Source organism: Lepisma saccharinum, chromosome 30 (genome assembly GCF_977018435.1).
Source record: "Lepisma saccharinum chromosome 30, izLepSacc3.1, whole genome shotgun sequence".
NCBI lineage: Eukaryota > Metazoa > Arthropoda > Insecta > Zygentoma > Lepismatidae > Lepisma > Lepisma saccharinum.
In genome coordinates, this window is record NC_139258.1 from 22,874,212 (window position 1) to 22,900,928 (window position 26,717).

Sequence of the window (26,717 nt, forward strand, 5' to 3'; positions counted from 1 at the left end):
CTAATTAACATCAACAAAGTAACGATAACATATATGCATTGTATCTACAGGTGCCTGGAAGCAGAACGCCTGGTCATCAAGAAAACAACAATTTCTGCTCAATAAATATCAACATTGGTCCAGGAGACTGTGAGTGGTTTGCAGTGCCGGATGCATACTGGGGCATGGTGTACAACTTGTGTGAAAGGTAAAGGTTGCTAATTGTCCCCAATTCTTCTATACAAGTAGCACATCTCGTTTACAATAAGTTTTGCAGGTTGTAATCAACATCTGCTTCAATACCACTATGAACCTAGACAATAGGGTGTGCACTAACCAGAATTGCTGCATGCATGTAGAAAGTGACCATATTTAATTCAAAATGCACTTTTGTACTTTTTGGGGGTCTTTTTTTCTTTACTTAGCTTTCGCCCTACAGGTTCACTGACCTTTTTTTGGGGGGGGACAATTTTATAGTTTAGCTACCAATTCTATAGATCTTCACAAAATTGGGGGGATCGTTTTATTTGATTGACTTGCTATCGATTTTTAGTAATGGTTATTGGTTTTTCTTCCTACCTGTGGGTGATCGCATCAATTGGGTTGAAATGAAACACCACCTCTTATGCCTTTAGAATCCTTTTGAAAAGGGGCGGGGGCATGCTTTTCTCATTATTACAAGGTTATTCAAGCAGACAAAGTATTAAGAATAATGGTGGTTGCGGTAAACGCGGTTTAAAATTACTTACGTGAAATTTAGAAGATTTCTCACTTCCGCATTGCACAATTTAATGGTTAAATCCTATTAATTTCGAAGATCCACTGTCTTCATTCACAAAAGAGTACTAAGTAACCATGAAATTGTGCAATGCGGAAGTGAGAAATCTTCTAAATTTCACGTAAGTATTAAGAATAAGGTTGATTCATTACACTAACAATGGTAGTGATCCTGAGCAGTTTTGCATGTTTTATGATAGCAAACATGAAGTGTGAGCTGTCCTTTTTCTTTTTTTATCTTTAATTTCAACTGCAATGAAAGGTCTCGAATGTCATGCACCTTTCGATTGTTGGCATCTCGGCCAGTGGTAAACTGTCCAGTGTTTCTTTGTGATAATCAGCTCGGAACTTCCAATATGCGGACTTCAGTTCTATGCTATGACTGACTGTCAACTTTCGTTGTCTAAAACTTACATATTTCGAAAACAAAAAAATCAATTACTGCATGTTTATCCAAACTATACTCTTGGGTGTGGGGGGAGGGTATGATGAACAATTTTGGGGGATGCATCCTTGGCCTTGGGGGGGTACCTCTGATTACTGGGATGTGTGTGTAAGGTAATCTGTTAACTAGTAATGGTCATAGAATAAGCACCCTATAGAAATAACTTATTCCTGCTGACACTAACATTTGAACTGTTCCTCAAGGGGGCATGAGGTAAGAGCTGGTATGAGAGCACTGTGTGAGCACTGCACCAGAATGACAAAGACTGACTGGCGTGTATGCAGTGTAGTCACCATGAAGAACTGTTTAGTTATGTCTTATTAATGTTTTTCAAATGATATTCCCTTGCTGCTAGATTTGTGGTTTTAACCTGTGACATAACAGCCCACGAAGGCCAGTGCCTACCTGCTGACTGCTAGCCTCACTCGCACCGTAGGTTCAACCAGTTACGAGGTGATGTGCGGTCAGCACGACGAACCCCCAGTTGTCGTAGGTTTACCATGACCAGGTTACGTTACTCATTCATAGCTCCCCAATTGCCTCACGATGGTGGGTAGCCACCAGTCTCATACACAGGCCGAAATCTAAGGAGAAGTTGTTTAGAGCCCAAAGCTTGCACTTTAGACTGCACTGCTGTGGTACGGAACAGGTTTTGTGGTTTAGCGAGATTGAAATAGCAGCTCAATCTTCCAACCTAACAGCCCCAGAGGGTTCCCGGGTTCGATACCCGGTGGAGGCATCATAGTGGTTCGGATTCCACTGTAAACTGTAGGCCCAGTCCCGATTAGCCTTTCTGTGCATAAAGTGGACTTATAACAACAATTCAATCTTAACAACCCCAGATTTATAACAACAATTCAATCTTAACAACCCCAGATTTAATTTGTGTCAGTTATACGTGACGAAGCTGCAGTATCCAAGATTGTCGACATCGCATTATTTGCGAAATTTGCCAAATTAGTGTCACTATGTTGCAATGCAGTATGAGAAACTTCCATGTATGACTGCAGATTGGCATTGTTATAATGAACCAAATTCGTAATGTAATTTTTGAGGCATGAATATGTCTCAATAAATTGCAGTTCTTCCAATTTCTAACAGGATTCGTTCATTTTGCTGCACCATTCCTTCATAACAGTGTCACGAAAAACATCTGACCCTCATGCTGCACTCTTTACATTGTCCTTGCTAAACTACAGGCATTTTTTTTTTTTATGAGAGAGGAATGTAAAAAGAAATGATGCACTTTCGTTGTTGATTCTTCACACTATTTCTTGTGTGAAGTATAATATCCAATTTATGAAAATTCCATTACAAGAATGTATGTTTGGTGTTTAATTTCAAAGTAAGAATGTTACTAGTACATGTATGTTAAATTTTGCCACCTTGTTGGGCTAACAAGTTAAGTGGTGGACTTTCGATCTAAACACCTAAGTTCCTGGCCAGGGCTTGGCTGTTTTTTTGAGAGCGTCACTTCATCAGTTTCATCTAATTATCGCTCATCCTCATTGTCATGGCAGCCAAAAGTGGCAGAAAATTGATACAAAATAACAAATTCAAATGTTTGTTTAGTTTAGTGTTATTTGTGTTTGAGAGATCCCCATAATTCCAATTTTTTTTTCTGAATTTAAATGTCAATTTTTCTAATCTATTTTTATGTGCAGCAACTGATAAATAATCCACTATTGTTTCTTTATTTGCAGAAACAACATAAATTATCTGCATGGATCCTGGTGGCCATCTCTTGAAGATTTATTTGAGGAGAACATTCCTGTATATAGATTTTTGCAGAGACCTGGAGATCTGGTTTGGGTTAATGCAGGTAGGTGGCTGGATTTTGAATGCTTATGAATTGGTAAAAAATGTGTTGCGCACCACATGTAATCATGTAATATGGCCGCGGTGGCTCAGTCGGTAACGCGTCTGACTACCATGCTAAAGGTCCCGGGTTCGATCCCCAGCCGGTTCAAATCCGGGAACTTTTCTAACGATGGAAGCGGCCCCGGCGCCCACCCAGCGTCGAATAACATGGGTACCTGGGGGAAACCCTGGGGGTTAAAGGTGGTCAGGGGCATGATGCTGATCACATCACCCCACTCACGACCGGATCAAGAAAGTGTGGGGCGTTACCCCCACACCCCCTATACGCCTTAATGGCGTGGTGCTATGCACAGGGGAACACTTTACCTTTACCTTTTTACCACATGTAATCAACATGATGAACAAAATGCAGCAGAATTCCAGTAATTCCTGAACTATTTCTGCCATTATCTAAAGCCAATCGTCTTGTCAGATGTGTAAATATGTATTTCAGTTTTGACACACAAAATGCAAGATAACAGATTGTAATGTTTTAAAAGGTGTGACCGTGTGAGGTCATTTTCTTCCAATATTTTCTCACAAAATGATGTGTCAAGTGAAGAAATGCGTTGTTAACTAGGGCTGAGTCGATATCGATTCTTGAAAATATTTAACTCGGTGAAGCAACAAGTTCCCAAGCAAATGGTGGCAGAGGCGACGAAAATTAATAGAACACTACAAATAAGTTTCGCGGATAAAAATTAGCAACTCGCTTACATCTAATTATTATCAACCCCGTCTTTATTCCCCAAACATGAATAAACTTGGATCTTTTATTCTCCTTAAATGAATCTTGAGAGTTTGTGTGCTTCCTGTGTGTTAGGAACTTGAAGGTCAACAGATTGTGTAGTAGATTTACAATTGCAATTACTGCATTTATAAGTAAAATAAATTGAAGCATGGTATTGTAAAAGTTTATTTCTTACATATACAAACATTGTTGACATTTAAATTTTGCTATAGGGTTTCGTGTCATTTTTGTAGCCTCCGTGAGACATTGTCTCGAGAGAAACATGGACCTGATATCGGCATCAACTAAGTTGGGAAGTAATGTTACGTAAATAGGAATTTACTTTTTGGTACGTATGTTCGTAACATGAAACCAGACTTACAAGTAATTGTGATGATACTTCGTTACTTCACGTGCATTACCTTGATAAATTCAGAACTGCAGGAATTACGAATTTGCCAAGGGAAAACATGGTTTGTTGTGTTACTTTAACCAGACGGTTGTTTCGACCCCCATATTTATACCTGTTGAGAAGGGATGGGTAATATTTCGACCGGCAGCACGCAGCAGCAATTAATGCACAATTTGTTGAAAACTACACATATTTCCATTCTGTATTTTTTGATCTTTAGTATACATATGACGATATGACCAACTCGAATTACAGAACACAATATCCATTGTTACTACTACTAACAAGTCAATTTTGAAAAAGTCCACATTTTTACTTCGTTACTGCTATATTATTATGGGATAAATTTACAAATGTTGCTATAACTTCTAAACTACTGCATCTTTTTTAAAAATTTAAATTCTACGAACAAGAATGAGTAAAAAGCAATAAGTAACATCCAACAATTAAAGATTCAAGGGGTGATGTGGGGACAAGTGCCCCATTGTGGAAATTTGACCCGACCACGTATTAGCACACGGCAGCAGTTGACATGCCATTTCTTGAAAACTATACACTAACTATATTCAGTTCTGTCTTTTTTGTTCATTTATGTCTAAAGGTACTCGAATTACAAGACAATACATCCATTGTTTCTATTATTAACAAGTGCCGTTTGAAAAACCTTTTGTTTTCCTTTTGCTACTAGTACGGGATAAATTGATGATAGTAGGCTGTATTTAAATTCTAAATGTAAGAATGAGTACAAAGCAACATTTTAAGTAACATCCGACAAAGGCAAAGGCCCAAAGTTTGAAATTTTCCATCATAGAGAGGTCTTTTATCGTGCTCCCTCTAAATTTGGCCCATCCAGTGTCCATAAAGCAGATGCTGGAAGTGAAATTCCGTAAATTGTTCTGAAGCTCGCAACACTGCTGCTTTATGTAATGTTATTATTTTCTACTCAAAAAGTATCAGTCTGATTTCAATTATACTTTGCACGATTGTAGAAATGTTTTCCAGCTACATATTACATTTTTTCTTTCACTGTGGTCTATTAAGAGGACCACAGTATTTTTTTTAAGGAAGTTCAACTTTCTTCTTCTTGCTTTAACACTAATTATTGGAAGGCACAATGTATAAATTGTACCTCAGCTAAAAGCTCTGTTTTTAAGAAAGAAAACAAAACAAATTTCATCTCTCTACGACAATTAGTTCTTGAGCTATGTTTTTTTTTTGTACTTCGCAGCAAGTTTGAAAAGAGCATGCTTGAAAAAGCGTCGGCTAAAATTGGAAGACCATGCGCATTCAGTGACTAATGCATGTAAAGTTTTTCCGGGAAAATGCACCAAAGAGAACAGATGTGGTATCTGTGTAAACAGTTAAATGTTCTTATTGTATGACAAAGTAATAGTAATGAGTTACTTACGAAAGGAAGGAAGGGCTTCCCCGATGGCACAGTGGTAGCATTGTCACCTTGAAATCAAGGGGTCCCGGTTTTGATACCCGGTAGAGGCACATAGTGCTTCAGATCCCACTTTAAACTGTAGGTCCAGTCCCAATTAGCCTTACTGTGCATTAAGTGGACCTAAAACACGAACTCAATGAAACAGAAGTAAGGAACTCCAACATGTTACTTTTTGAGTAACCTACCAATTTGACCAACAGTGCTTAAAAATACAGGGTGTATCAATAAGAATCATCCGATTTAAAAATGCTATATTTAGGAAACGAATGAACATAGAACCTTGCAGCAAGTTATAAAATACATGCTGGAATATAAAGTTTTACTTACAATAGGTTTTACTTTGTTGAGAGTAGGTGCGTTCCTGGTGCAGCTCACTCTTTAGTCCGCGTCAAGACAGCTACCCAGCAACAAAAAGCATTCTGCGTTCTCTGCTTCAACAAATGTGAGTTTGTTGCAACTGCGCAACGTGAGTTTCGTTGTTAATAGGGTACTGCACCACCTACTGCTCACATTATTCGACATTGCACAGCTTTAACGAACTCAATTTGTTGAAACAGAGTACGCAGATTGCTATTTGTTCTGGGTTGCTATCTTGAACCAGGAAGGCACCTACCCTCAACAAAGTAAAACCTATTGTAAGTTAAACTTTACATTCCAGCATGTATTTTACAACTTACTGCAAGGTTCTATGTTCATTGGTTTCCTAAATATAGCCCTTTTAAATCGGATGATTCTTATTGATACACCCTGTATATTCACTGGTGTTTGCTCACATCTAGCTCTAATATACAGATATCAATAAACTCATTGAATAATCATCTGGTTGCAGGTTGTGTCCACTGGGTGCAGGCTGTTGGATGGTGCAACAACATAGCATGGAACGTGGGTCCCCTGACTGCACGACAGTACCAATTGGCCATCGAGAGGTACGAGTGGAACAAGCTGCAGAGCTTCAAGAGCATCGTGCCGATGGTGCATCTGTCCTGGAATCTTGCGAGGAACATCAAGGTCTCGGATCGCAAGCTGTTTGAACTGGTCAAGTGAGTATGGGTTCAGAAACGGTTTCAGATATGTTGGGAGGGAAGAGCATGAAATTAGGGGAGGATTGTGAACACATTCATCATGTAATTGAAGTCCAGCAGTATTAACTTTGGTAGATGGTAGGGTGGAAATTGTGGGGCTATGAATGAATAGCGTAACCCAGTCATGGACACCTACATGAAGGACTGGGTGTTTGTTGTGCTGACCACTCGTCACCCTGTAACTAGTTGGATGAGCTCCCACCTGGGGTGAGTGAGGATCAGGTGGGAGTGAAGCTGGCAGTCAGTAGGCTGAGCCTGTCAATGGGCTGTTGTGCCACAGGTTATGTAGTTGGTAGGGCATCTGGCTGCCATGCAGGAAACCCGGGTATGATTCCCAGGGTGGTTGATCTAAGGTCGGAATTTTTTCCAGCCTTGTGCCCAGATAAAGCGGCTCTGGGACTCACCCCGCTTCAAATCAGTGAGTCTTTGGAGGCAACTCTGGTAGTGTAAAGGTGGCCAGAGCATGGTACTGATCACGTCACCAAAATAGGCAGAGGTGGAGGATGTATGGGTTCCTATCCCCACATCCACTAAATATATCTACATGGAACGGTGCTATATGCACGGGAAGCTTTACCTTACCTATACTTCACAGTAATTTTGGATTAAAAAAGAAGAAGTAGTGAAGCTATGCTGTGAATTCCACCATGCCATGAAGGCACAGGGAGCTTCAGAGATGAAGTCCCACATTCTCTCTATCTTGGCCACACTGGAGGTGATGTTACCAGCACCACACTCTGACCACCTTTTCCCCCTTAGAGTTGCCTTCAGTCACCTATTGTTTACATACTGAGTCCAAGAGTGTTTTATACAGAAAAATTCCCACCCTGGAAATCAACCTTGAGTCTCGCACATACCAGTTAGATGTCCTACCAACTGAACTACCATGGCTCAACCAATAAGCTACGAGGAAATAAAAACATGGCTCTCTGGTAGTACGGTTGTCATGCAATCAAGGGATTTCAAGTTTCCTTCTTTATGGAACTCTCATAGAACTTTTGGCCTAGTTCTGGTTGGCATCTGTTCATGAAGCAACCGTTGAAACAATCTTTTATAAGGAGAAATTGAAACTGCTGGAATATTGAAGTCCACATTAAGAACCGAGAAGTCAAAATGTATGGAAGTAGCAGTTACAGCGTGACATGTTTCACCATTGTGGTGGAAGATCAATTATTCATGAGGCTTTTCTCATCCCATAGTGGTGACAACTGCCACCTTAATCTCTGATGACACAGTGCCGATTAACTTATCTGAGTGTAAAGTGAACTTGAAACAAATAATTACTGGTCACTGAAAAAGCAACTAGTGGAGCTTTCTTATCAGGTTTGTTAGAGGTCCTACACATTTTCCCGTCACGTTTTGCACATGTTCCCATATCTCCAGTAGGCATCAAACAAGGTTCCTTTAGCTTCTGAAACTGGTCAAAATTGCAGGATGACAGGTCAGGTGAATAGAATGGATGTTCATTGATCTCCTACAGGGTTCTGGGAAAATCAAGTGTTTTTGCCACATGCCATCATTTGAGAATGAAAATGAATTCCATTTTTCTCGGCGCAGTGTCTTAATATCTTCTGTACAAAAATGTTTTCTAGTTTTATTTATTAATTTATTTTGAACAATGTTGAATAAACTGTGTTCTCTTGAATAGAAAGTGAAGTGCAATTTAACTTGTTAAATTTGGATTAGAAATTTACATTAAAATCATCTGGAAAAGTTAGGGAATTTGTTTTTCCACAATGAGAGAACCTTGTCCCAACAGTTCTTTCACTTGTGCCATGTAGCTTTCATCACTGACTTCAACAGATGTCCCGGCACCAGCACCACCTTCATATTACTTTTCATTATCTAATAATAATAATAATCCGTCGCGCAACAGCCCATAAAGGGCCTAGGCATACCTACCGACTGCCGGTCTCCCTCCCACGCTTCCCTTCGTCACCTCTAAGCGTGGAGATCTTCAACCAGTATTGGAATAGTCGGGGGGTCAGCCCGACGTATCCCCAGCCGTTATAGTAGGTCTCCGTGACCGGATTACACTCACTCACTCGGAGCTCCCCAAATTCCTCATGATGGTGGGTTGCCACCGACCCTATACGCAGGCCGAATAAATTCCGACCAGAGCCGAATTCGAACCTACGCCGTCCCGCAGTGAACGATCTCAAGACGAGTGAACGCCTTAACCTGCTCGGCTACGGAGGAGGACACTTTTCATTATCTGGCTCTTGAAAATGTTATATGTTAAATGTGTTCATTATTTTCAACCTTCTACAAACTAGTACTATGGGTAATTGCACTTGACACAAACTTTCAGATGATTTCTTACTCCTATTCTGTGATGTAGAAACCAAAGTGTGTACATATATTTGTGGTGGTGGAGAAATGTAGCGATGACTTTCAAACAGAATTGCGTAAGGTACATACAATTTTATGTCATGGTAAGTAAAGTAAAATCATAGTTGTGAATTTTCAATTACTTAACCAAAAAGACACAGAATTTCAATCGAGGAACCATCTTCAAACCGTATTATATTGATTTGTTTATTATATTTTAAAATAAATTAACTTAACACAGTAACTGCATTCATTTGAATGACAGTTACATAATTTTAAAGCTCAGATCTTTATGCACAATTTTTCTTGTATGTACGCATTGCTTGCATTGTAGAATTATTTTTCTTGTAGTCCATGGTTATTACAAGCATAAAAAACACAATTTTTTCGTTGTGATGTTTCAGAACACACACTCTCTTCATCAGACATTTATTTTTAGTTTGATTAAAGAGACCGTTATAACAATGGTTAAAAATTTTGAGCAAAAAAGAATGGGTTATACAGTGGATGTTGTCAATGTTACATTGTTGTAATATAGGAACTAACTGTGAAATAAGCAGTCTGTGTTATTTCAGATAAAAAATTTGATCACATTTTTTTTTTTTTTTTTTTAAAAAAAATATGAATCCCAAATATCACATGCAATTCAAAATCATCATTGCTTTCACATTGATTCTTGATATTTTCCCTTACATTAAATTCTAAAGATGGCCTACTCCACTTGTGAAAAAAGAAAACTCCATAGTGGGTCGTAACAATTTTCATTATTTAATTTATTCCAGTGTTCTTCTGCAGTGACAACATCCATTGTATAATTGATTCTTTTTTGTTAAAAAATTGTTAACCATTGTTATAACTGTATCTTTAATCAAACTAAAAATAAATGTCTGATGAAGAGTGTGTGTTTTCTCCTTAAACGTCACAACGAAAAACTGTGTTGTAATGCTTATAATAGCCATGGACTACAAGGAAATAATTATTTATGCACAATTTGTAAGGGATTAAGATTTCATTGTGCTGTAGTCAGTTATAAAAAGTAGCAACCATGCTTTGGGTAAAATTGCCTTGCTCACAATACCAGAAGTTGCGTAAAACAAATAGCTCTCAGGCTTACATTTGCACAAAATGAGGATGCTGCCTTGGTGGCTGTGCAAATTGAGTGCTGGGTCAGCCTTTGTGCTTGGGCTATGGGACGTGTGCTGGTTTGTCTCTCCTGGGGAGAAGTGTAATAACTTTACGCATGAGATCACAGAAAACCTACGACGACAACTGGGAGTTCATCGTGCTGACACATCAGCCTGTAACTGGTTAGATAGTCGCCCGCCCACCTCTGCTGAGGCATGTGGGAGTTAGGCCAGCAGACAGTAGGTAGGATGGCACTGGCCCTCACAATATGTTCCACCACAGGTTATGATTGTTCAAGTCAGTTGGGCCTCCCCGATGGTGTAGGGGTAAGATTGTCTCCTTGTAATCAAGGGGTCCAGGCTCGATACCTGGTGGAGGTACATAGTGGTTCAAATCCCACTTTAAACTATAGATACAGTCCCGATTAGCCTTTCTGTGCACAAAGTGGACTTCAAAACAAACTCAATCTCACAATCAATATAGTCAGTTAAGGAATTAGCAACCATGCCCTGGTTTAAAGAGCCTTGCTCACAATTCCAGAAGATTCATGGAACAAGTAGCTCTCGGGCTTACTCATATTTGTACAAAAGGAGGATGCTGCCTTGATGGCTCTTCACGTTGAGTGCTGGACTTGCGATCTTTCTACTGTCCACTCTGGACTTGAGTCCAATCATTAGCATGCAAATGTTGCTTTACCAATTCCATCTAATCATTTTTCATTGTTGCGATTATCCTAAAGATGGGGAAAGCAACGTAAAAGGCAAGGAGAAACGAGAAGGAAAACATGCAGTGAATAACAACATCGTCAAAATTATAAAGTGGCTTTCGTGGCATTATACTGTACATCACAGAGGAGAAGGTGCATAATTTCAACCACATGTGCTCACAAGGATGTGGATAGTATAGTGGATTTTGATTTTGAAGGATTTTCTTGACTCGGCGGGACAAATATTCATGCATGCACAAGTGAACAGAAGATTTGTAGATCTACCAAATTTGAGGAGAAAGTCAAAACCTTGTCATAACTGGAAATGTGTCGACGGAAGATGTGTTGATGTATATGTCCTAAATTAATTTCTCTTTCCATGTTCCATGTGGTAATGCTGAAGGGTTGGTCTAGGATCAGCCTAAAACAACATAGAAGAATTTTATTTTTTATAACAATTTTTAGTTTTTTGCATGGGTTATAGAAATGCATGATAACTCCCCCCATTTTTTCACCACTGTAAGTGGATGAAAAATGGAGAAGAGTAGGACTTTTGGTCTCATGTATTTATTTTTCTCTCTTTTAAAATTTATTATTTATCATTACATGTAATGAGAAACATTATTGTGTGTGTGTGTTACTCTGAAGCCAATTCAGGTATGCCATCAGTGTTAACCTTGCAAGAACATTTTGCTTTGAATACATCTTTCTGAAAGCAACCTGAATCTTATTAAAAATTGAAAGAAATTGTTATTACTAACTGGGAAACATTATTATGTAGGGGAAAATAAATTAATCTTTAACTTTAAAATATAGAGTGCTTTCATTGATATATTCAGTAGAGCTTTTGTGATAGGTTTGATTTATTTATTCTTTATTCAAAATATTCTTGCCTTTTTCTATTCTTAAGGGTGGAGTGAATTTTCTGGATTAAATAGGGCTTTAATTCAGTTGTGAACAACAATAGTTTCTCTAATAACTATTAAATTTGGGAATGAATAACATGGCGTTAATAGTCAAATCTAAATTAATGAGCTTGGAGATGTGTTATCCATCTAAGTATAAAATGTGAAATTGGATCATGTATTAAGATCGGGGAAGTTAATTGTTGTTCCATGGTTCTTTTAAATATCATTTGTTGTTGCAGATCTCAGGACTTACCTCAATATTTGAAGCCATAACATCTATTACAATTACATAATATAATTTATTATAATGCTCATTAATAACGATAACAGTAATAATAGCATTGAACAATTACCTACAATTAATATTTAGTAGAGATGGGACAGATTTATGGTACTGGCCGATATAAGCATATCGGTTTATCGGTAAAATTACCGATGATTGTACAGATCCGATATATCTATAAATATCTTACAATTTAGTGCAATATTGTGCCATTTTGTTATAATTTTTATGGATATAAACATACAATTTCCATTCTGTATTTTTCTTTTAAAGTAACTGTCTAAATACGCAGCTTCTTTTGCATTGCAAAAGCTTGGTTTGTTTATCTGGAAATGTACATTTAATAAGGAGGACAGTGAACTATTTGGAATTTTATATCGGATTGGTGGAATATCGGTATCGGTAAATGTTATATCGGTACTTTATCGGCCTGTCCCTAATATTTAGTTAATGAGAATTTTTGTCCCGATGTTTTCCAAAAAAAATTCCATTGTTTTCAAGGTAAAATGAAATGAGTATTGCTGCTAATGCAACATTTCTTCAAGATCGTGATTATTGCTAAATCAACATTTCTTCAAGACTTTGCTGGCCCCCTTGTGATCTATGGACCACTGGTTAAAACTATTAGATTCTATGACAGAATGAAGGACTGGTTGAATTGTAAATGTTAAAGAAATGTAATCACAGTAATACAATGTGTGTTAACATAAGACCAATGCCTTTTTGGCATAGATAGAAGGGTTCTAAAAGTGTTTGTGATATTTGCAGGAATTGCCTTCTGCAGACCTTACGCCAGTGTGCACTCATCTTGGAGTTTGTCAAGTCGAAAGGTGTGGAGGTTCGTTTTCACGGCCGAGGGAAGAACGAAGCTTCTCATTATTGTGGACAATGCGAGGTAAGGATAGTGTAGAACATGCAGCAATAACTGTGATATGAACTTAGAATAACTGAGTTACTTGGTGGAAGACTTTCTTAACCCTTCGTGGATCGTGCGAGAAAAATTCCATCATTGGTCTCTCAGTGTCCTGAGACCGTGTTCTTAAAATATGTTCAATAAAAAGTCTAAAACGTCAATTATTACAATTATATTTTTTCCAAACAATTGAGATGGCATAAAACAATGAAATGTACATTTTAGTTAATAAAATAGTAACACAGGTCGAAATAAATAATACACATAATGAAAATTCCAATGCTACATGTGCTATCATAAAATTGAAAAATTTTAAATTTTTTTTTTAGTTTTTGTTTTAATTGCACTTTAGCCACAAAAAGGCTACTGGGACTAGACCTACAGTTTAAATTGGGATCCTAACCACTATGTGGCTTCACCAGGTATTGAACCTGGTACACCTTGAGTACAAGGTGTGATGTTACCACTGTGCAATCAAGAAGATAATTAGTAAAAATTAGTTCCTTTTGCATATAAAATAACTGTTGATTGAAAGTATTTTACATTTTTCACGACATTCTTACAAATGTTACCCTGATAGGTCTCTGATCATCTGAATCAAACTGTCCATCTATTCTGTCATTTTCCCTCTGAAATCCAGTAATAACTGTCTTATCTGGTCTTTTCCCCTTCTCTCCATCTTATTACACCAACTGTTCAGTTATTGCGCAAAAATCACAGTTTAATAAAAATCACAAATGCACAAATAAACCAAAAAGCACTCTTCGTTAGTTGCGCACTGAATAGCAGACTGGGTTTTCAGTAAAAACTAGGTATGCCGATAGTTGCAGATGGACTGAGAGACAGGGCTTTCCCAAACAGCGCCCCTCCCCCCCAAAAAAGTGGCTCCAAGTTATGATTAACACTGAAAACAATATTGTGGGCTAAAGGAGGAAGGTAAGAATCTCAGCCAGACAGAGGGAGGAAACAATCATAGATGCGGCAAATATGCATGATCGTACAGTTTGTAGGTTTTCTGTGTTTGTATCCCATTTTTACTATTTATCACAAAATGTTACTAGCCTGGTGTAACTGGCCAACTTAACTGTTAGTGTCCATGTTAAATAGAGGTTTGTCATTTAAATTATGCGCCTTGCAACATTTCCAATTTGTTAGCACTGAAGGACCTTCTATGGCAAATTAAACATCATAAGGAAAGAATTTTGAAATATTTTAAATATGTTAACAGGGTTCCATTCCCACTGTACTTGAAATCCTGTAAAAGTCCAAATTAAAAAAAAAAAATGTGTGAAAGAGTAATGGAATTTTGCACAAAAAGAAAAGGATTTTTTGTGCTTGTAAGAGTTGCGTCCCATTGGATACACATAGTGGTTTGGATTCCACTTTAAACTGTAGGTCCAGTCCTGATTAGTCTATCTGCGTGTGCATATAATGGACTTAAAACAAAAACTCACTCTTCATCAAGCTTATTGATTTTGTACATAAAATACCTTGCCACCTTCCACTCCTCGGACTTCTCTGAGGCCACATATACCCATTTTGACATTCTATACATCTTAAAACACACATCTGGTCTGTTCACGCATCAACAACCATCTACTGTTTAAGTTAAATTTTGCGAGAAAATTCAACTTTAACTCTGTCTGGATTCTGTTGATGCATGGTGTTTCTAAATTTTACTGTAATTATGTATTATTTATGCCATAATTGCCATAATTTGTTTAACATTAGTCTATACCTGGCAAGTAATACGTAAAATCCCATCCCCATGCCCCTCCAACAGTCAATTTTTGTTGTTTCCTTCTTGTTTTACTTTTTGTGTTCAAAGTGAATATTCTAAAGACTTGGTTAGGTGGTATTCTAAGTCTGGTGATTAGTTATAATACAGTGACGTTCTTACACACTGTTTAAATGTGTGAATTGCCACCCTCCAGGGTCTCATGCTCGAATCCTGTCCTGGTCGGGTGTCTTGTCAGTCAGTATACCTTCATCAATTTCATTGTATCAACACTCATTCTCATCTTCGCGATTAGCCAAAAGTGGCAGAAAAGCGAATTAAGATCAATCAAATCAATCAATCAATAAAAATGTGGATTGCCGTAATGACTGGAAATGGTTGGTTCTGCGTCTGGAAAAGTCAGGGAATTTTGTTTTTACCAAGACACTACGCTGTTGCTGGGGCAGCCCAAGTAATCAACACTTGCACCGATATTGCCCACAGAGTTCTATTTCAACGCTATGCTAATTCACATGGGTTTAGAAATTGAGAAAAATACTTGTATCTTCAGCTACTTACAGTCTTTCTTCCCCTTTCCAGATTGAAGTGTTCAACATTTTGTTCATCCGGGAGCAAGAGAAGAGACATGTGGTCCACTGCATGGACTGTGCAAGGAAACAGGCTCCGAATCTTGAAGGCTTTGTGTGCCTGGAGGAATATCGAATGCAGGAGCTCATGGAAGTCTTTGATCACTTTGATATTCATTCTACAGTAAGTACAAGTTTTCCATAATTGCTCTTTTGCTAGACGTTTGCCTTTTTGAGGTCAAAAATGGGTTTGCAATTAGTTAATGATCAGCAGCTATGAATCTTGGTGAGTCTTGTTGTACTGCAGAATATTAAATTGAGTAACTGGGTTTGTTTTGTTAGATTGCTTAAACTTAATGCTCTTCTGTAATTATTTTGTTACCATGCCCTTTTTTCCCCCACCATAATTGTATTGTCTTTACTGGTTTTATTCTTACATAAATATTTCACCCATTGAGGGGTACAATATGAGAAAACAGAGTTCAGAATCGGACAGTTATATCGTTGTTGAGGCATATTTCAAAACTTTGTCATAAGTGGTCATTTTGCACATTTTAGTGATTTTTGCTCTTAAAATAATTAATAACAGAAATAATGTTCCTCTTGTAGTTTGTTTCAAGCATTTAAACATGTTTTTTGTACGCACATTTCCTTTATCAGGCGTTTATTTTAGGATTTGAATTGAAAGTTCTTTATTCATGGGCGAAGTTCAAACTGTGGCTGCTCTACCACTTAACCCCCTGTAGTTCAATCAATGTTGCAGTTATACCAGTAGAATAAATCTTAACAAAATTAGTTGTAACATTATTGATATTGTACAGTCACGGACAGTTCTTGGTTGTAATGATACCATTAGCTTTCAATGGGATTGTTACAACCTAGCAGTGTCCGTGACTATGCAACTGCTTTTTTTTAAAAGAAATAAATAAAGAGGGACATCTGGTAAAGGGAGCATGTGTTCTTCTGACAAGTTACATAAAAAAAAAAACTGTTTATATGCTTACAACAGTCCTAAACTACATAAGGTATAAGTCTACAATCCAATACGAGGTTTGTCCAGAGAGAAACTCTACTTTCAAATTTGCCCATCGATGAAACAATCCACGTTGATCAACTTACCAGCACGGCGTAGAGGGATCCTTCAGATGTACTATGCCATTAATGCACTAGTCTATACTTTTAAGTTTCTTCCTGTGAGAAGTTAAGTGAAGTCATGATGCAGGCTGCGGTTATTTTATGATACACAGAAAATGAAGATACTCGAAGAGCAACGCGTGTGCATCAAATTTTGTTTCAAATTGGGCAATACAATTTTGGTGGAAAAACTCTACATGCAGCGTTGTATTGCAGGGTGGCTACTCACCAAGAATTCTGAGAATTATGTGCATGAATTATTGGGTCCAGGAATTCTGCGTGAATTTTTCTCCGTAGACATGAAAAATTGCAACTTTTACTAATCCACATCCCATAATTCTCTCAATCCGTTTTCTTTGTTAGATTGTTCTGCAAAGTGCACTATCTGGCAATTAACAATTTTTCTTAGATTAGCATAACCCATAACATTTGTGACTGTGTTTGCAGATGTATTTCAAGCCGGAGTATCTGAAATGACAAATCTCTGTACCTTAAATTAAATAGCTTGAATTTATATATGTATATAATGTTTAATTGGATTGAATTAGAATTTTTGGGTACATTGGAATCACACAGACACTTTACATTGTTAATATAATCGAGTGTGTATGCGTGAGAAGTGGTTATATGTTAGATTGAATAGAGAAAACATCTGTTTGTAACCTTGAATTTTTGGAAAGTTCACCTTGAAAACTGGGAATTATACTTAAATTTTATCATGGTTCTAGAGAACCCACTCTGCATTAGTAGTTGAAGACACTACTTTAAAGATGATATATCAAATTAAGCCGTGTACAAGGTAAATAAATTATTTTTAAAAGTTCGGTTTCTTTTTGGTCAAACCCCATACATTCATGCAAGAAGAATAAAAGAAATGTAGTGCATTCTCAAGTGTAGAAATCAGTGAAAATTACAGGTTCAACTAGAACACAAACCCAGGTTTCTGGCATACTTTGCAATTGCTCTTCCTACCAAACCAGCTATGGTTTTGTCCAATTTTTGCTACCACATTTTTTCCTGTATGGAATGGTCTTGGCCAGTAACACTGCAACAGGACTGTTTACTATCTTATACTTTAGCACACACAGTAGATGTACTACATAGGAATTTTAGGGGAAAAAATGGTAAGTGGAAGAGCAAGCTATGCTAGAGATCCAAGTTCGAGTCCTGATCAAGCCTGAATTTTTCCCTTAAATTTCTATGTAGTACACCTAAAGTAATTCTCAAGTGTGTGTGTATGTCGCAATTAGCCAAAAGTGGCCAAAAAGTTACATTAACAGGATTTATGCACTATATACTACTAAACGAGCCTTGCGTCTCCTTGGTATTCTGTACAGGTTCCCTGAAATCCAGAACCAATCAGCCATTAGCATATTTTTCAAATCCTTTATCTCTCCCATTCTTGAATACTGCTCCCCCATCTGGACTATGGCTTCTAAAACTAATCTTTCCAGGATTGATTCTGTCCTCAGCTTTTTCCTCGCCATTGCTCGCCATAGAATTCCTTCTCTCAGATACCTCCATAAAACAGATATTATGTCTATTTTGAAGATACAGTCACCACACACTCGTCACGAACTAGCACACATGAAATTTTTGCATAAAATCATTAATGGTAAAATTAAAACCGAATTACTTGTCAACCAATTTCATCTACGAGTACCCGCACGGCCAACCCGCAACGTAAAGCTCTTTCACATTCCCGCTACAAGGCTCTCTCTCGTACAGCGGTCTCTTTACTGTAGGCTCCCCCACTTATATAATAACCTGCCTATAAATGTTGATATTTTCTTTCGTCTGCCATCTTGTATTGTCTTGTTGTTGTTGTTGTTATTTTTATTTTTATTATTGTTTTTAGTTTCTTCTTGTTGCTACAGTTTCAGTATAAAATGGTCTTTCAGTACTGTATCTGAAACTTTAATTAAATAAAATAAAATAAAAAAAATCTTTTCTTACATCTGAATTTGTCTCTCTTTTGCAGGCTACAGCGCAAATCCAAACCCCACAGCTGCTAACCTCACATCAGCAGACGTCATGATGATTGGGGAATTTAGTCGCCTATCACTGCCCTGGAACTTTGCCTTCTTCAGAATTTGCCAAATGCAAATAGAAGAGACGAGCATTTTTTTCTACTGCCTAATTCCTGTGCCATGGAAGCTTTTTTTTTCCTCCTCCCCATCAACAATGGAACTAGCATGGTTTTATGCTGCGGTTGCTGCAGCTTGCGAACACTAGTTCGAGCATCGGGTGCGAGGAAATGTTTTTTGCCTGCCAACCGACAGAGCTTTTTTCGGAAAGCTAATGACGATCTCAATAAGTGACATGTATTAACTAAGACTTGATGAAGGAAGTGTTCCGTCAAGATATTTAACCACTGCTATTAACTGCCATCTTAAGTAGATTAGTGACAAGAAACTCGTCTCCCTTACCTCCTGCAACGTGACAAGGATTGAGTGTGAAGTGGGGTCTCGTTCAATCCTTTTATATCGGTAACAGATGACTTCAGTAGAAAGATTTTTGCTAAAACATTTCGGAGAAAACAATAAAGAACCTCTATAGGGCTTTTATTGTAAAGTTGTGATTATTTGTTGTCCATTATATCGTTCTTTTGTACACACTACACACACTCTGTTTCTTACACACGCCACAAAAAAATGATGCAATATTTTGTGATTTCATAATAAGACTGAAGGGTCTGAACGTGTCGCGGTGTGCATAATTCTAAGAAGAATTGATCAGGAGAGTACGTAATATGGCAGAATAGTGAAGGTTAAGGTTCTGTTGCCTTAGAAAGGCAGCACGAATACTCCTGAAGCAGATGTGTCGTTCAAAATGAAGCACGAAAGAGACTACTGTGTGAGACACCCTGTAGGTATGCGTTTCATTTTCATCTGAAAGTACATCCTGCTAAATATGGTGCATGTGAAAAGATACCTGTGTGAATACTGTGTTATAAGATAGGATATGTATAAAATGGGATTAGATTGTTGTTAATACCCTTTATTGTACAGACAGAAATATTCCCCCTCCCACTTTTTTTTTAAAGTTCATATTCTGTAAGCCATGTGTTACTCTTCTGGGTTATTTGTAAGTGCGAATCTGCTCACTTGGACCCCCTACAGAGTATAAATGCTCATCACTGCCAGTAATTTGTGATACTGTTCAGTTGTATTAATAAAAGCTACCAACTGCCTAATTATTAATTTGTTCTGAATATATTACAAAGAGTTAAATATTGTAGTGCTGGATATTGTTTACGTAAAGATTTTTGAATTTTTCACTTTGTAAAATAACAGCGGAATAACAAATCCCCAAGTTGCCAAATACAACCTGCATTGTTGGAACTGCACGATAGAAAAAAGCAAATGTTCATTGTTGGTTTCTTCAACAATGATCTTTACGACATGTGACTTTGCGTGAAATAAATTTAGGAAATTCAATTTTTCAACAGTTGTGGTATAAGGCACAGAGTGTATTTATTTCCATTGTAACCATTGTTCATACACCATGCATGCCAGTGTTATACACACGCTGGTACTTACTTTCAGGTTAGATAGGCATATCACATTGGAAAGAACTACGCTCAAGGTTTATATCCAAACCTCATTTTGTAAGCGATCTCATAAAAGAAAAAACTATGCAATTTGTAACTTTTAAGTTAACTTGCTTTTAATATTACTTCTTACTGAAACATTTAAAGTGACTTATTTCTTAGTTATTGACATTTGTCACAGTTTGCGGAAGAATGTGTGCAAAACGTACATACAGTAATATAAATCGAAAAATGAAAAGATGAACCAGAATATAATATATAAATAAATGTTTTTGTAACTATCTCTGTGCTGTTCATCTCCAATGTATGATGTAGAAATATATAAATATTGAAAGTATATATATATATATATATATTGTGTGAAATCAGAACTTGTGCATTTTTTAAAGAACTGAGACTTGTGCATAATTTTGGTGCATGTAAATTTATAACCAAACTGGAATTGCATCAACCTTTGTGCGTTAAGAAAAAGAAAAAAAAATGTTTGGTGCAATCAGCGTTTCAGTGTTGTAACATATGCCAGAGATAATGAACTGCCATAAAGTGTTCAAGTTGTATATTTATTTATTCTGAGACAATTCATAGAGTACACACACTAAAGTCAATGAATTTTTAATAGACATTGTTATTGTTAGTACTTATTGCATAATATATTTATCTCCTAAAAGTGAATAACAAGTTAGGACTATCTGAAAATGCTGATTGCACCATCATTTTTTTTATGTGTAATTTTTCTTACAGTAACTCCTTTAACCCAGTAACAATGCATTCATGACCTTTTTAACTCACCAAGTGACAGGTATTTGCCTTTTTCATTAAGAAAGATAAATTCCCAACGTGTGTTGGTCAGTGCCTTCTCTAACGGATACAACTGTACTCTTGTTATGCTTGTTATTTCAGTGAACTGTTACAAATACTTGGGGAAAAAAGTAGTACATGCAATGCTGAAAAAACGAAGTTACACATAGCAAAATATTGCTATGTTCATAGAAATGAAAGAAACGTGCATAAAACGCATGGTTTTTTGTTTAATTTTTTTTTGTTTTTAAAAAAAACCTTGATGTGTTGGCTTATTAGTAGTAATAGTCGTTTGCCTATGTGAATGAGAGAGATTTCTTTAAAGTGTGTTTTATATTACCATAATGTAGTCATGATTTCTGTAGATAAGAAAGATTATAGTAATAGTTGTCAGTGCAATTTTTTTATTATTATAATTATTAGGAAGCCAACACGTCAAAGATTTCTTGTGTTCAAAAAAATAAAAAGAATGAACTCACTTTACCATTGTTGTGCTTAGAGTATAATAGGCTATGATGTCGAGAATTTGTTGTTAAAAAAAAGAAAGAAAAATTTTTATGTAAGCTTATTTGTGCATTTTATACCAAAAAAAAAGCTTATGGACAATCCTATTTTAAAAGGGTAATATGAAATGAATTTGTAAAAATAGAAAAGAACTTCTTTCTCTATAGCAAGTTTTTTTGTTTGAAGATTTTTCCATAAGGAATATTTGTATTGTATATGAAATCCTGTAAGTTGATTATTTTTTCTAGTGTAAATTTTCTTTCCCTTTACCTTAATCTGTCCTGATAAAATAATCTGTTATAAAAAATGTTTATCTTGTAGTATCTTTATTTTCATTTGTGAATTTTATGCACTCACTCCCAGTGGGTGGTTGTACAGAGGCAAGATTGTGGAAAGTTGTAGTGTTTTACTATAGACTGAAGAAAAGTCTATCCTAGCCTGTCTGTATTTATGAATAAAGTGTATTTATGATGATAAACTCTTCTTAATTCATGTTTTGATTAAAGGGAAATATGGTAGTATAACTCGTGTTCCGTTGAAACCTCCCACATTTCAATTCATCATTGCTAAAAGCGTATGAAACATAATGGAATGTGAGTGGTACTAGATGAAAGAGATACACAAAGAATTTTATTGCATGACCTCGAAGTTGACCGTTCTCTCACTATGTACCGCCACAATCGCATAAAGCACAATGGCGACTCTGCAGCAGCGTCTACAATCTGTATTCTGGTATGCAGAGACCAAATCAATCATTACAGTGCAAATAAATTATTGGTGTATTCTTGTGGCCGCGGTGGCTCAGTCTGTAATGCGTCTGACTACCATGCTAAAGGTCCCGGGTTCAATCCCCGGCCGTTTCAAATCCGGGAACTTTTCTAACGATGGAAGTGGCCCCGGCACCCACCCAGCGTCGAATAACATGGGTACCGCGGGGAAACCCTGGGTGGTAAAGGCAGTGAGGGGCATGATGCTGATCACATCACCCCCACTCACGACCGGATCAAGAAAGTGTGGGGCATTATCCCCACACCCCCTATACGCCTTCATGGCATAGTGCTATGCACAGGTGAGCACTTTTTTTTTAGCGCTTTATGCAATAAAATTCTTTGTGTTTCTCTTTCGTCTAGTTCCACTCGCATTCCATTATGTTTCATATGCTTTTAGCAATGATGAATTGAAATGAGGGAGGTTTGAAAGGAATACCCTGTATAATAATTCGGAAACAAGTAAGGGTGTCCAGGAACGAACTTTGAAAATGGAAATATCACATGTCTGAAACAACAACGTTTATGTAATTGAAAAGAGGAATTCAAAAGTTTGTGTTGGGTTGTTGCAAAGGACAAAAGCTGCAAATATGAATGTAGCTATTTATCGTATGAATCACAGGGGAAGGCATTCTTTATGGCTGGCTAAAATGAAGTTGGTCAAGTGACTGTCTTTTTTCAGAAGGAACGAGTAAGAACTTCCTCCACCCACAACGTCTTACAATTTTTGGGGACTGATTACTTGGTAAAGGTTTGTTTCAAATGCTCTTTATGCTCAGATAGGCAAATTATAACTACACACACACAGTGGGGCGTCAAACCAGTTTGCAATGTTCATCATACAGGAATGAAACCAGGATGGGGAGAGATAGGCGATAGATAAATGCAGTAATTTTAGTGATATGTCATTTTCTTTTTCACTAGCTTTTTCTGGGTCTGGGTCACCATATAAACTTCGTTTCTGAATCTGGTATGTGTGTTGTAAATAGTGCCGCATTTGCCATTAATGGCTGGGAATTTTCTCGGTTTTGCCCCTTGTCTGTGGCATGGGCGAAGTTTGAGCTTTTGCTTTGGGAAGGGGGGGGGGGCTCTGAGAGAAGCATTAGATGTACCTGAGGGTTATTGAATATCACCTAGTTTTTAAGGGGTTCGGAGGCCTTCCCCCGGAAATTAAAAAACAACTACTTAAAAACACTGAGTTTTAGGCCTTTTAGATTTGAGAATGTTAAATTTCCTCTCTTAAGTAAACAAATATTAATTAGTATATTGGTTGTCAGTTAAAAAAAAAAGCAAAACAGTAAGATTATTGCATTTTGCATTTTTTTTATTAATACAATACTCTTATTACTTAAAAAAAATTACGGTACAATAGTAAGCTTCAGAAATTTTAGAAAAATTAAATTAAAAATTTCTTTTGATGCCTCAACAGTAACTGTTGACTCAACACAAAGTCATTTTAAGTTTTTCTTTCTTCAAACTGTACACATCAATCAAATCGTCTAAGTTAACTGTTTTAACAACATCTGATTTAGAGTATAAGATCATTAAATTGTTCAATTTCTCTTGACCCATTGTGCAACGCAACCAGATGTGGATTCGCCTCATAGCAGAAAATGTCCTCTCGCAAGTGGCCACTTGTAAGAACTACCTGCTATTGTGGCGCAATTACTGCACATGCCATCATGCCAAACGTCAAGATTTGCGGTATGGCTTCTTATCAAAAATGTAGTAACTGAACTTAATCGTGTGTTATTTTCTTAGTATTTTTTAAGTTGGGGGGGCAGGCCCCTCCAGAACTCCGCCTATGGTCTGTGGAGGTGGAAAGGTCCACACAGACATATTTCACCATCATAGAAAGTTACAACATAGTCAGTGCAACTCACTTCTTCTGTATTCAGACAATGTCAGGGAGAACTGAATGCAGAGAGCCCAGATTGAGAGAGAACTACATATCTTAATTTCTCACAATACTTTCTTTGTAATGTTCAAAATGAAAAATCATATATACACATGTCACCGGCTGAATACTATTTTGTCGCATGTCCATATGCACTAATTTTTCAGGAGAACAGATTGAAGTTTGACATATGTGGATTTTGAATACACTACAGATTTGTGCAAACATTTTTAATATATACATAAACATTATTAATTGATTTGGAATGTGATGCATTAATATGTAGGGAACACGATAATGTTATCAACTCGCCCCTGACAAAAAGTTGAGATATGACAAAACCGCATTCAATCAGCTATGTATCTACTAAGGTAGTTTTACACCTATTGTTGGGTTTTCTTGAACTTTTTTTTTACACCTAAAGGGTCCAAAAGTTACACACACAGATGAAAATGTGCAGCACATATTTATATTTAAAGTAATGACTTCAATTACCATAGTGACGGATATGAACTGGTATTTTTTGTACCAAGTTAATAACATCCACCACAATGATGCAAAACTTGTAATGTTTGGTAACATATGCAATAAAAATCAGATGATGATTATTTTTTTATGCTGTTGTACTATTGGATATTGAACACTTACAAATCTTAAAGCAGGGATTGCCAAACTGTTGATTGTCAGTTACTGAAGCTCGCATAGATATTTTCAATGCTTTGTTAATAGCTGGCCTTTGGCAGAGAACTTAAGAAAATTTTGCAATGTAGCATTTTCGTTCCCATAGCACTCCCACCACATGCATAAACTTTGATGTTGACGTTCTAGTTACTGATCAATAGACCTCTGATTTTAGTTTTTTAACCTATTTTTTCCTTTACAGGTAAATAAGAAATAAGTTACATCAGAGTTTCCTTAAAAAAATGCAATACCTGGTTTTATAGTGCCTAAAATAACCTATTTTGCTTGTTAGAATCTATCTTAGTTTTTTTGCCTAAATCAAACCTTTTTTTAGGTTTTTGTATATTCTTGAGGTTTTACATGATTTTTACATCACGCAAAGGTATTTGATCTGTTTGGTAACATAAATATTGAATAACTTACTTGTTTGAAATACACTCTCTGTCGATTTCAAGCTCTAAACAAAGCAAAATGTCTGGTGCCACTGTTGCCTGCACAGTCTAAAGTGCAAACATCTGATCCGTGTGGTCTCGCTTATTTTTGGTACTTTCTACATTCACACGTTATGAAGCAACGTTTCAGCGTTCAAATTGGCACCATTGACTTTGCTTCTGTTTAAAGATCATTTTCAGCATATAAGACGATCCTCACAGATAAAAAGCGAGGCTTTGTCTGGATAATATGAAAAAGATTGTGCTTTTATCATATCGATAAGTAACTTTTGCTAACTGCACAAGTATTAGTGGATAATTTTGAAAATGATGCATAGCAATGAAAATTTGGTTAGAAAATTAATATTTGATGGTTTGGATGGATCTACGTATAAATTTGTTACGGTTCCTTTGATATTTTATTAACAATTGTTCCTAATTAGTCTTTTTCAGGAACTTTGAACCATTTTATGTTTTCTGGAACCTACTTGAGGATTTTTTGAGTCTAATTCAATACTTTTAGAACCTATTTTAGGATTTTTAGAACCTAAAAGTACATTTTTTAGATCCTAAAAATCCGAGGTCTACTGATCAACTAAAGAAATTAGCTTTATGCTTCTGTCTGTCTGCCCACTATCAGAATTTCCGTAACAAGATGTATAACAATTAATTTTAGTGCACTGATTGGTCTGTCAAACTAACTCAAGGAAACAACTCTATCGTCCTGGCTTCCTGTGAAGACAACACTAAATTTAGTGATTTGTCAATAACTCTGAAACTGTTAAGTGTTAAAAGGGAAAATATTCTAAAATTAGAGATCTTTCAGGGTAAGTAAACTTACATCTTTTAAAAATGTTCCATCTGTCTGTCCCTTATAAAGAGTAATTTCTTATGAAGCAATCCTCCCTTGGTAGTTTGGCATTTATTTTCAAATGTGGGAAGTACTTCCACAGCTGGGGGAATTTGGTGATCTCTACCTTAAAACAGTTATAAAAAGATATATTTATAAGCAGCGAACTGATTATCTGTAGTGAAAATGTGTTAAATATGTTTTGTCATCAAAATATGGACTTAACATTGTAAAAGTTTACTTTTTTAATAATATAAGATACTACACGAGCTGCATAAAATACAGTATGCTTACATTGACATTAATTGGAAAGCAAGACAAAATGTGTTTTCATTTTCTGTTTCCAAAACAATGAATAACAACATTTTATTGTAAGTGTTGCAACATGAATTTCCTCGTGTTGTCTCTTAAGATGGATTTATATTGACTAAAACTGCATTCATGGCCGGATTAAGGTGGGTGCTATTGATGCTGCAGCATTAGGCCCATTCCTGAAATAGGCCCAGATAAAAACGGGCGAGAATTTTTCAAAAGCTGAACAGTTTTCTTTTGCTATATTAACCTGAAAATAAATCTGAGAATGAAATTTGGAGCCCCAATTTCGGATGCCTAGACACAGCATTACTTATTATACCGTTATTATTATTCTTTGTGCTGTGACGTAACTATAACGTCGTCGTGTTTATTGTTCACTGAAGATTTCAAGCATCAGGCCCAATTTCGTCTTAATCTGGCCCTAACTGTGTTCATTATCACAAGAAGTAATGGGAGTGTATTTCAAGTTTGTCAGTTATTCGCAA

General features: G+C 36.7%; 1 protein-coding gene across 3 annotated transcripts in view; it reads left to right on the top strand.

Annotated features, from left to right (window-relative positions):
- Positions 1-21,763, top strand: part of Utx (Utx histone demethylase) — a 247,578-nt gene extending 225,815 nt beyond the window's left edge. For all 3 annotated transcript variants that reach the window (XM_083115210.1, XM_083115211.1, XM_083115212.1), the window contains 6 exons: positions 51-187; positions 2,905-3,023; positions 6,480-6,690; positions 12,854-12,980; positions 15,316-15,486; positions 18,418-21,763. In XM_083115210.1, coding sequence (XP_082971336.1) covers positions 51-187; positions 2,905-3,023; positions 6,480-6,690; positions 12,854-12,980; positions 15,316-15,486; positions 18,418-18,474 — 822 coding nt within the window. In that variant the 3' untranslated portion in view covers positions 18,475-21,763. The remainder of the gene's footprint in view (positions 1-50; positions 188-2,904; positions 3,024-6,479; positions 6,691-12,853; positions 12,981-15,315; positions 15,487-18,417) is intronic.
- Positions 21,764-26,717: the final 4,954 nt, after the last annotated feature.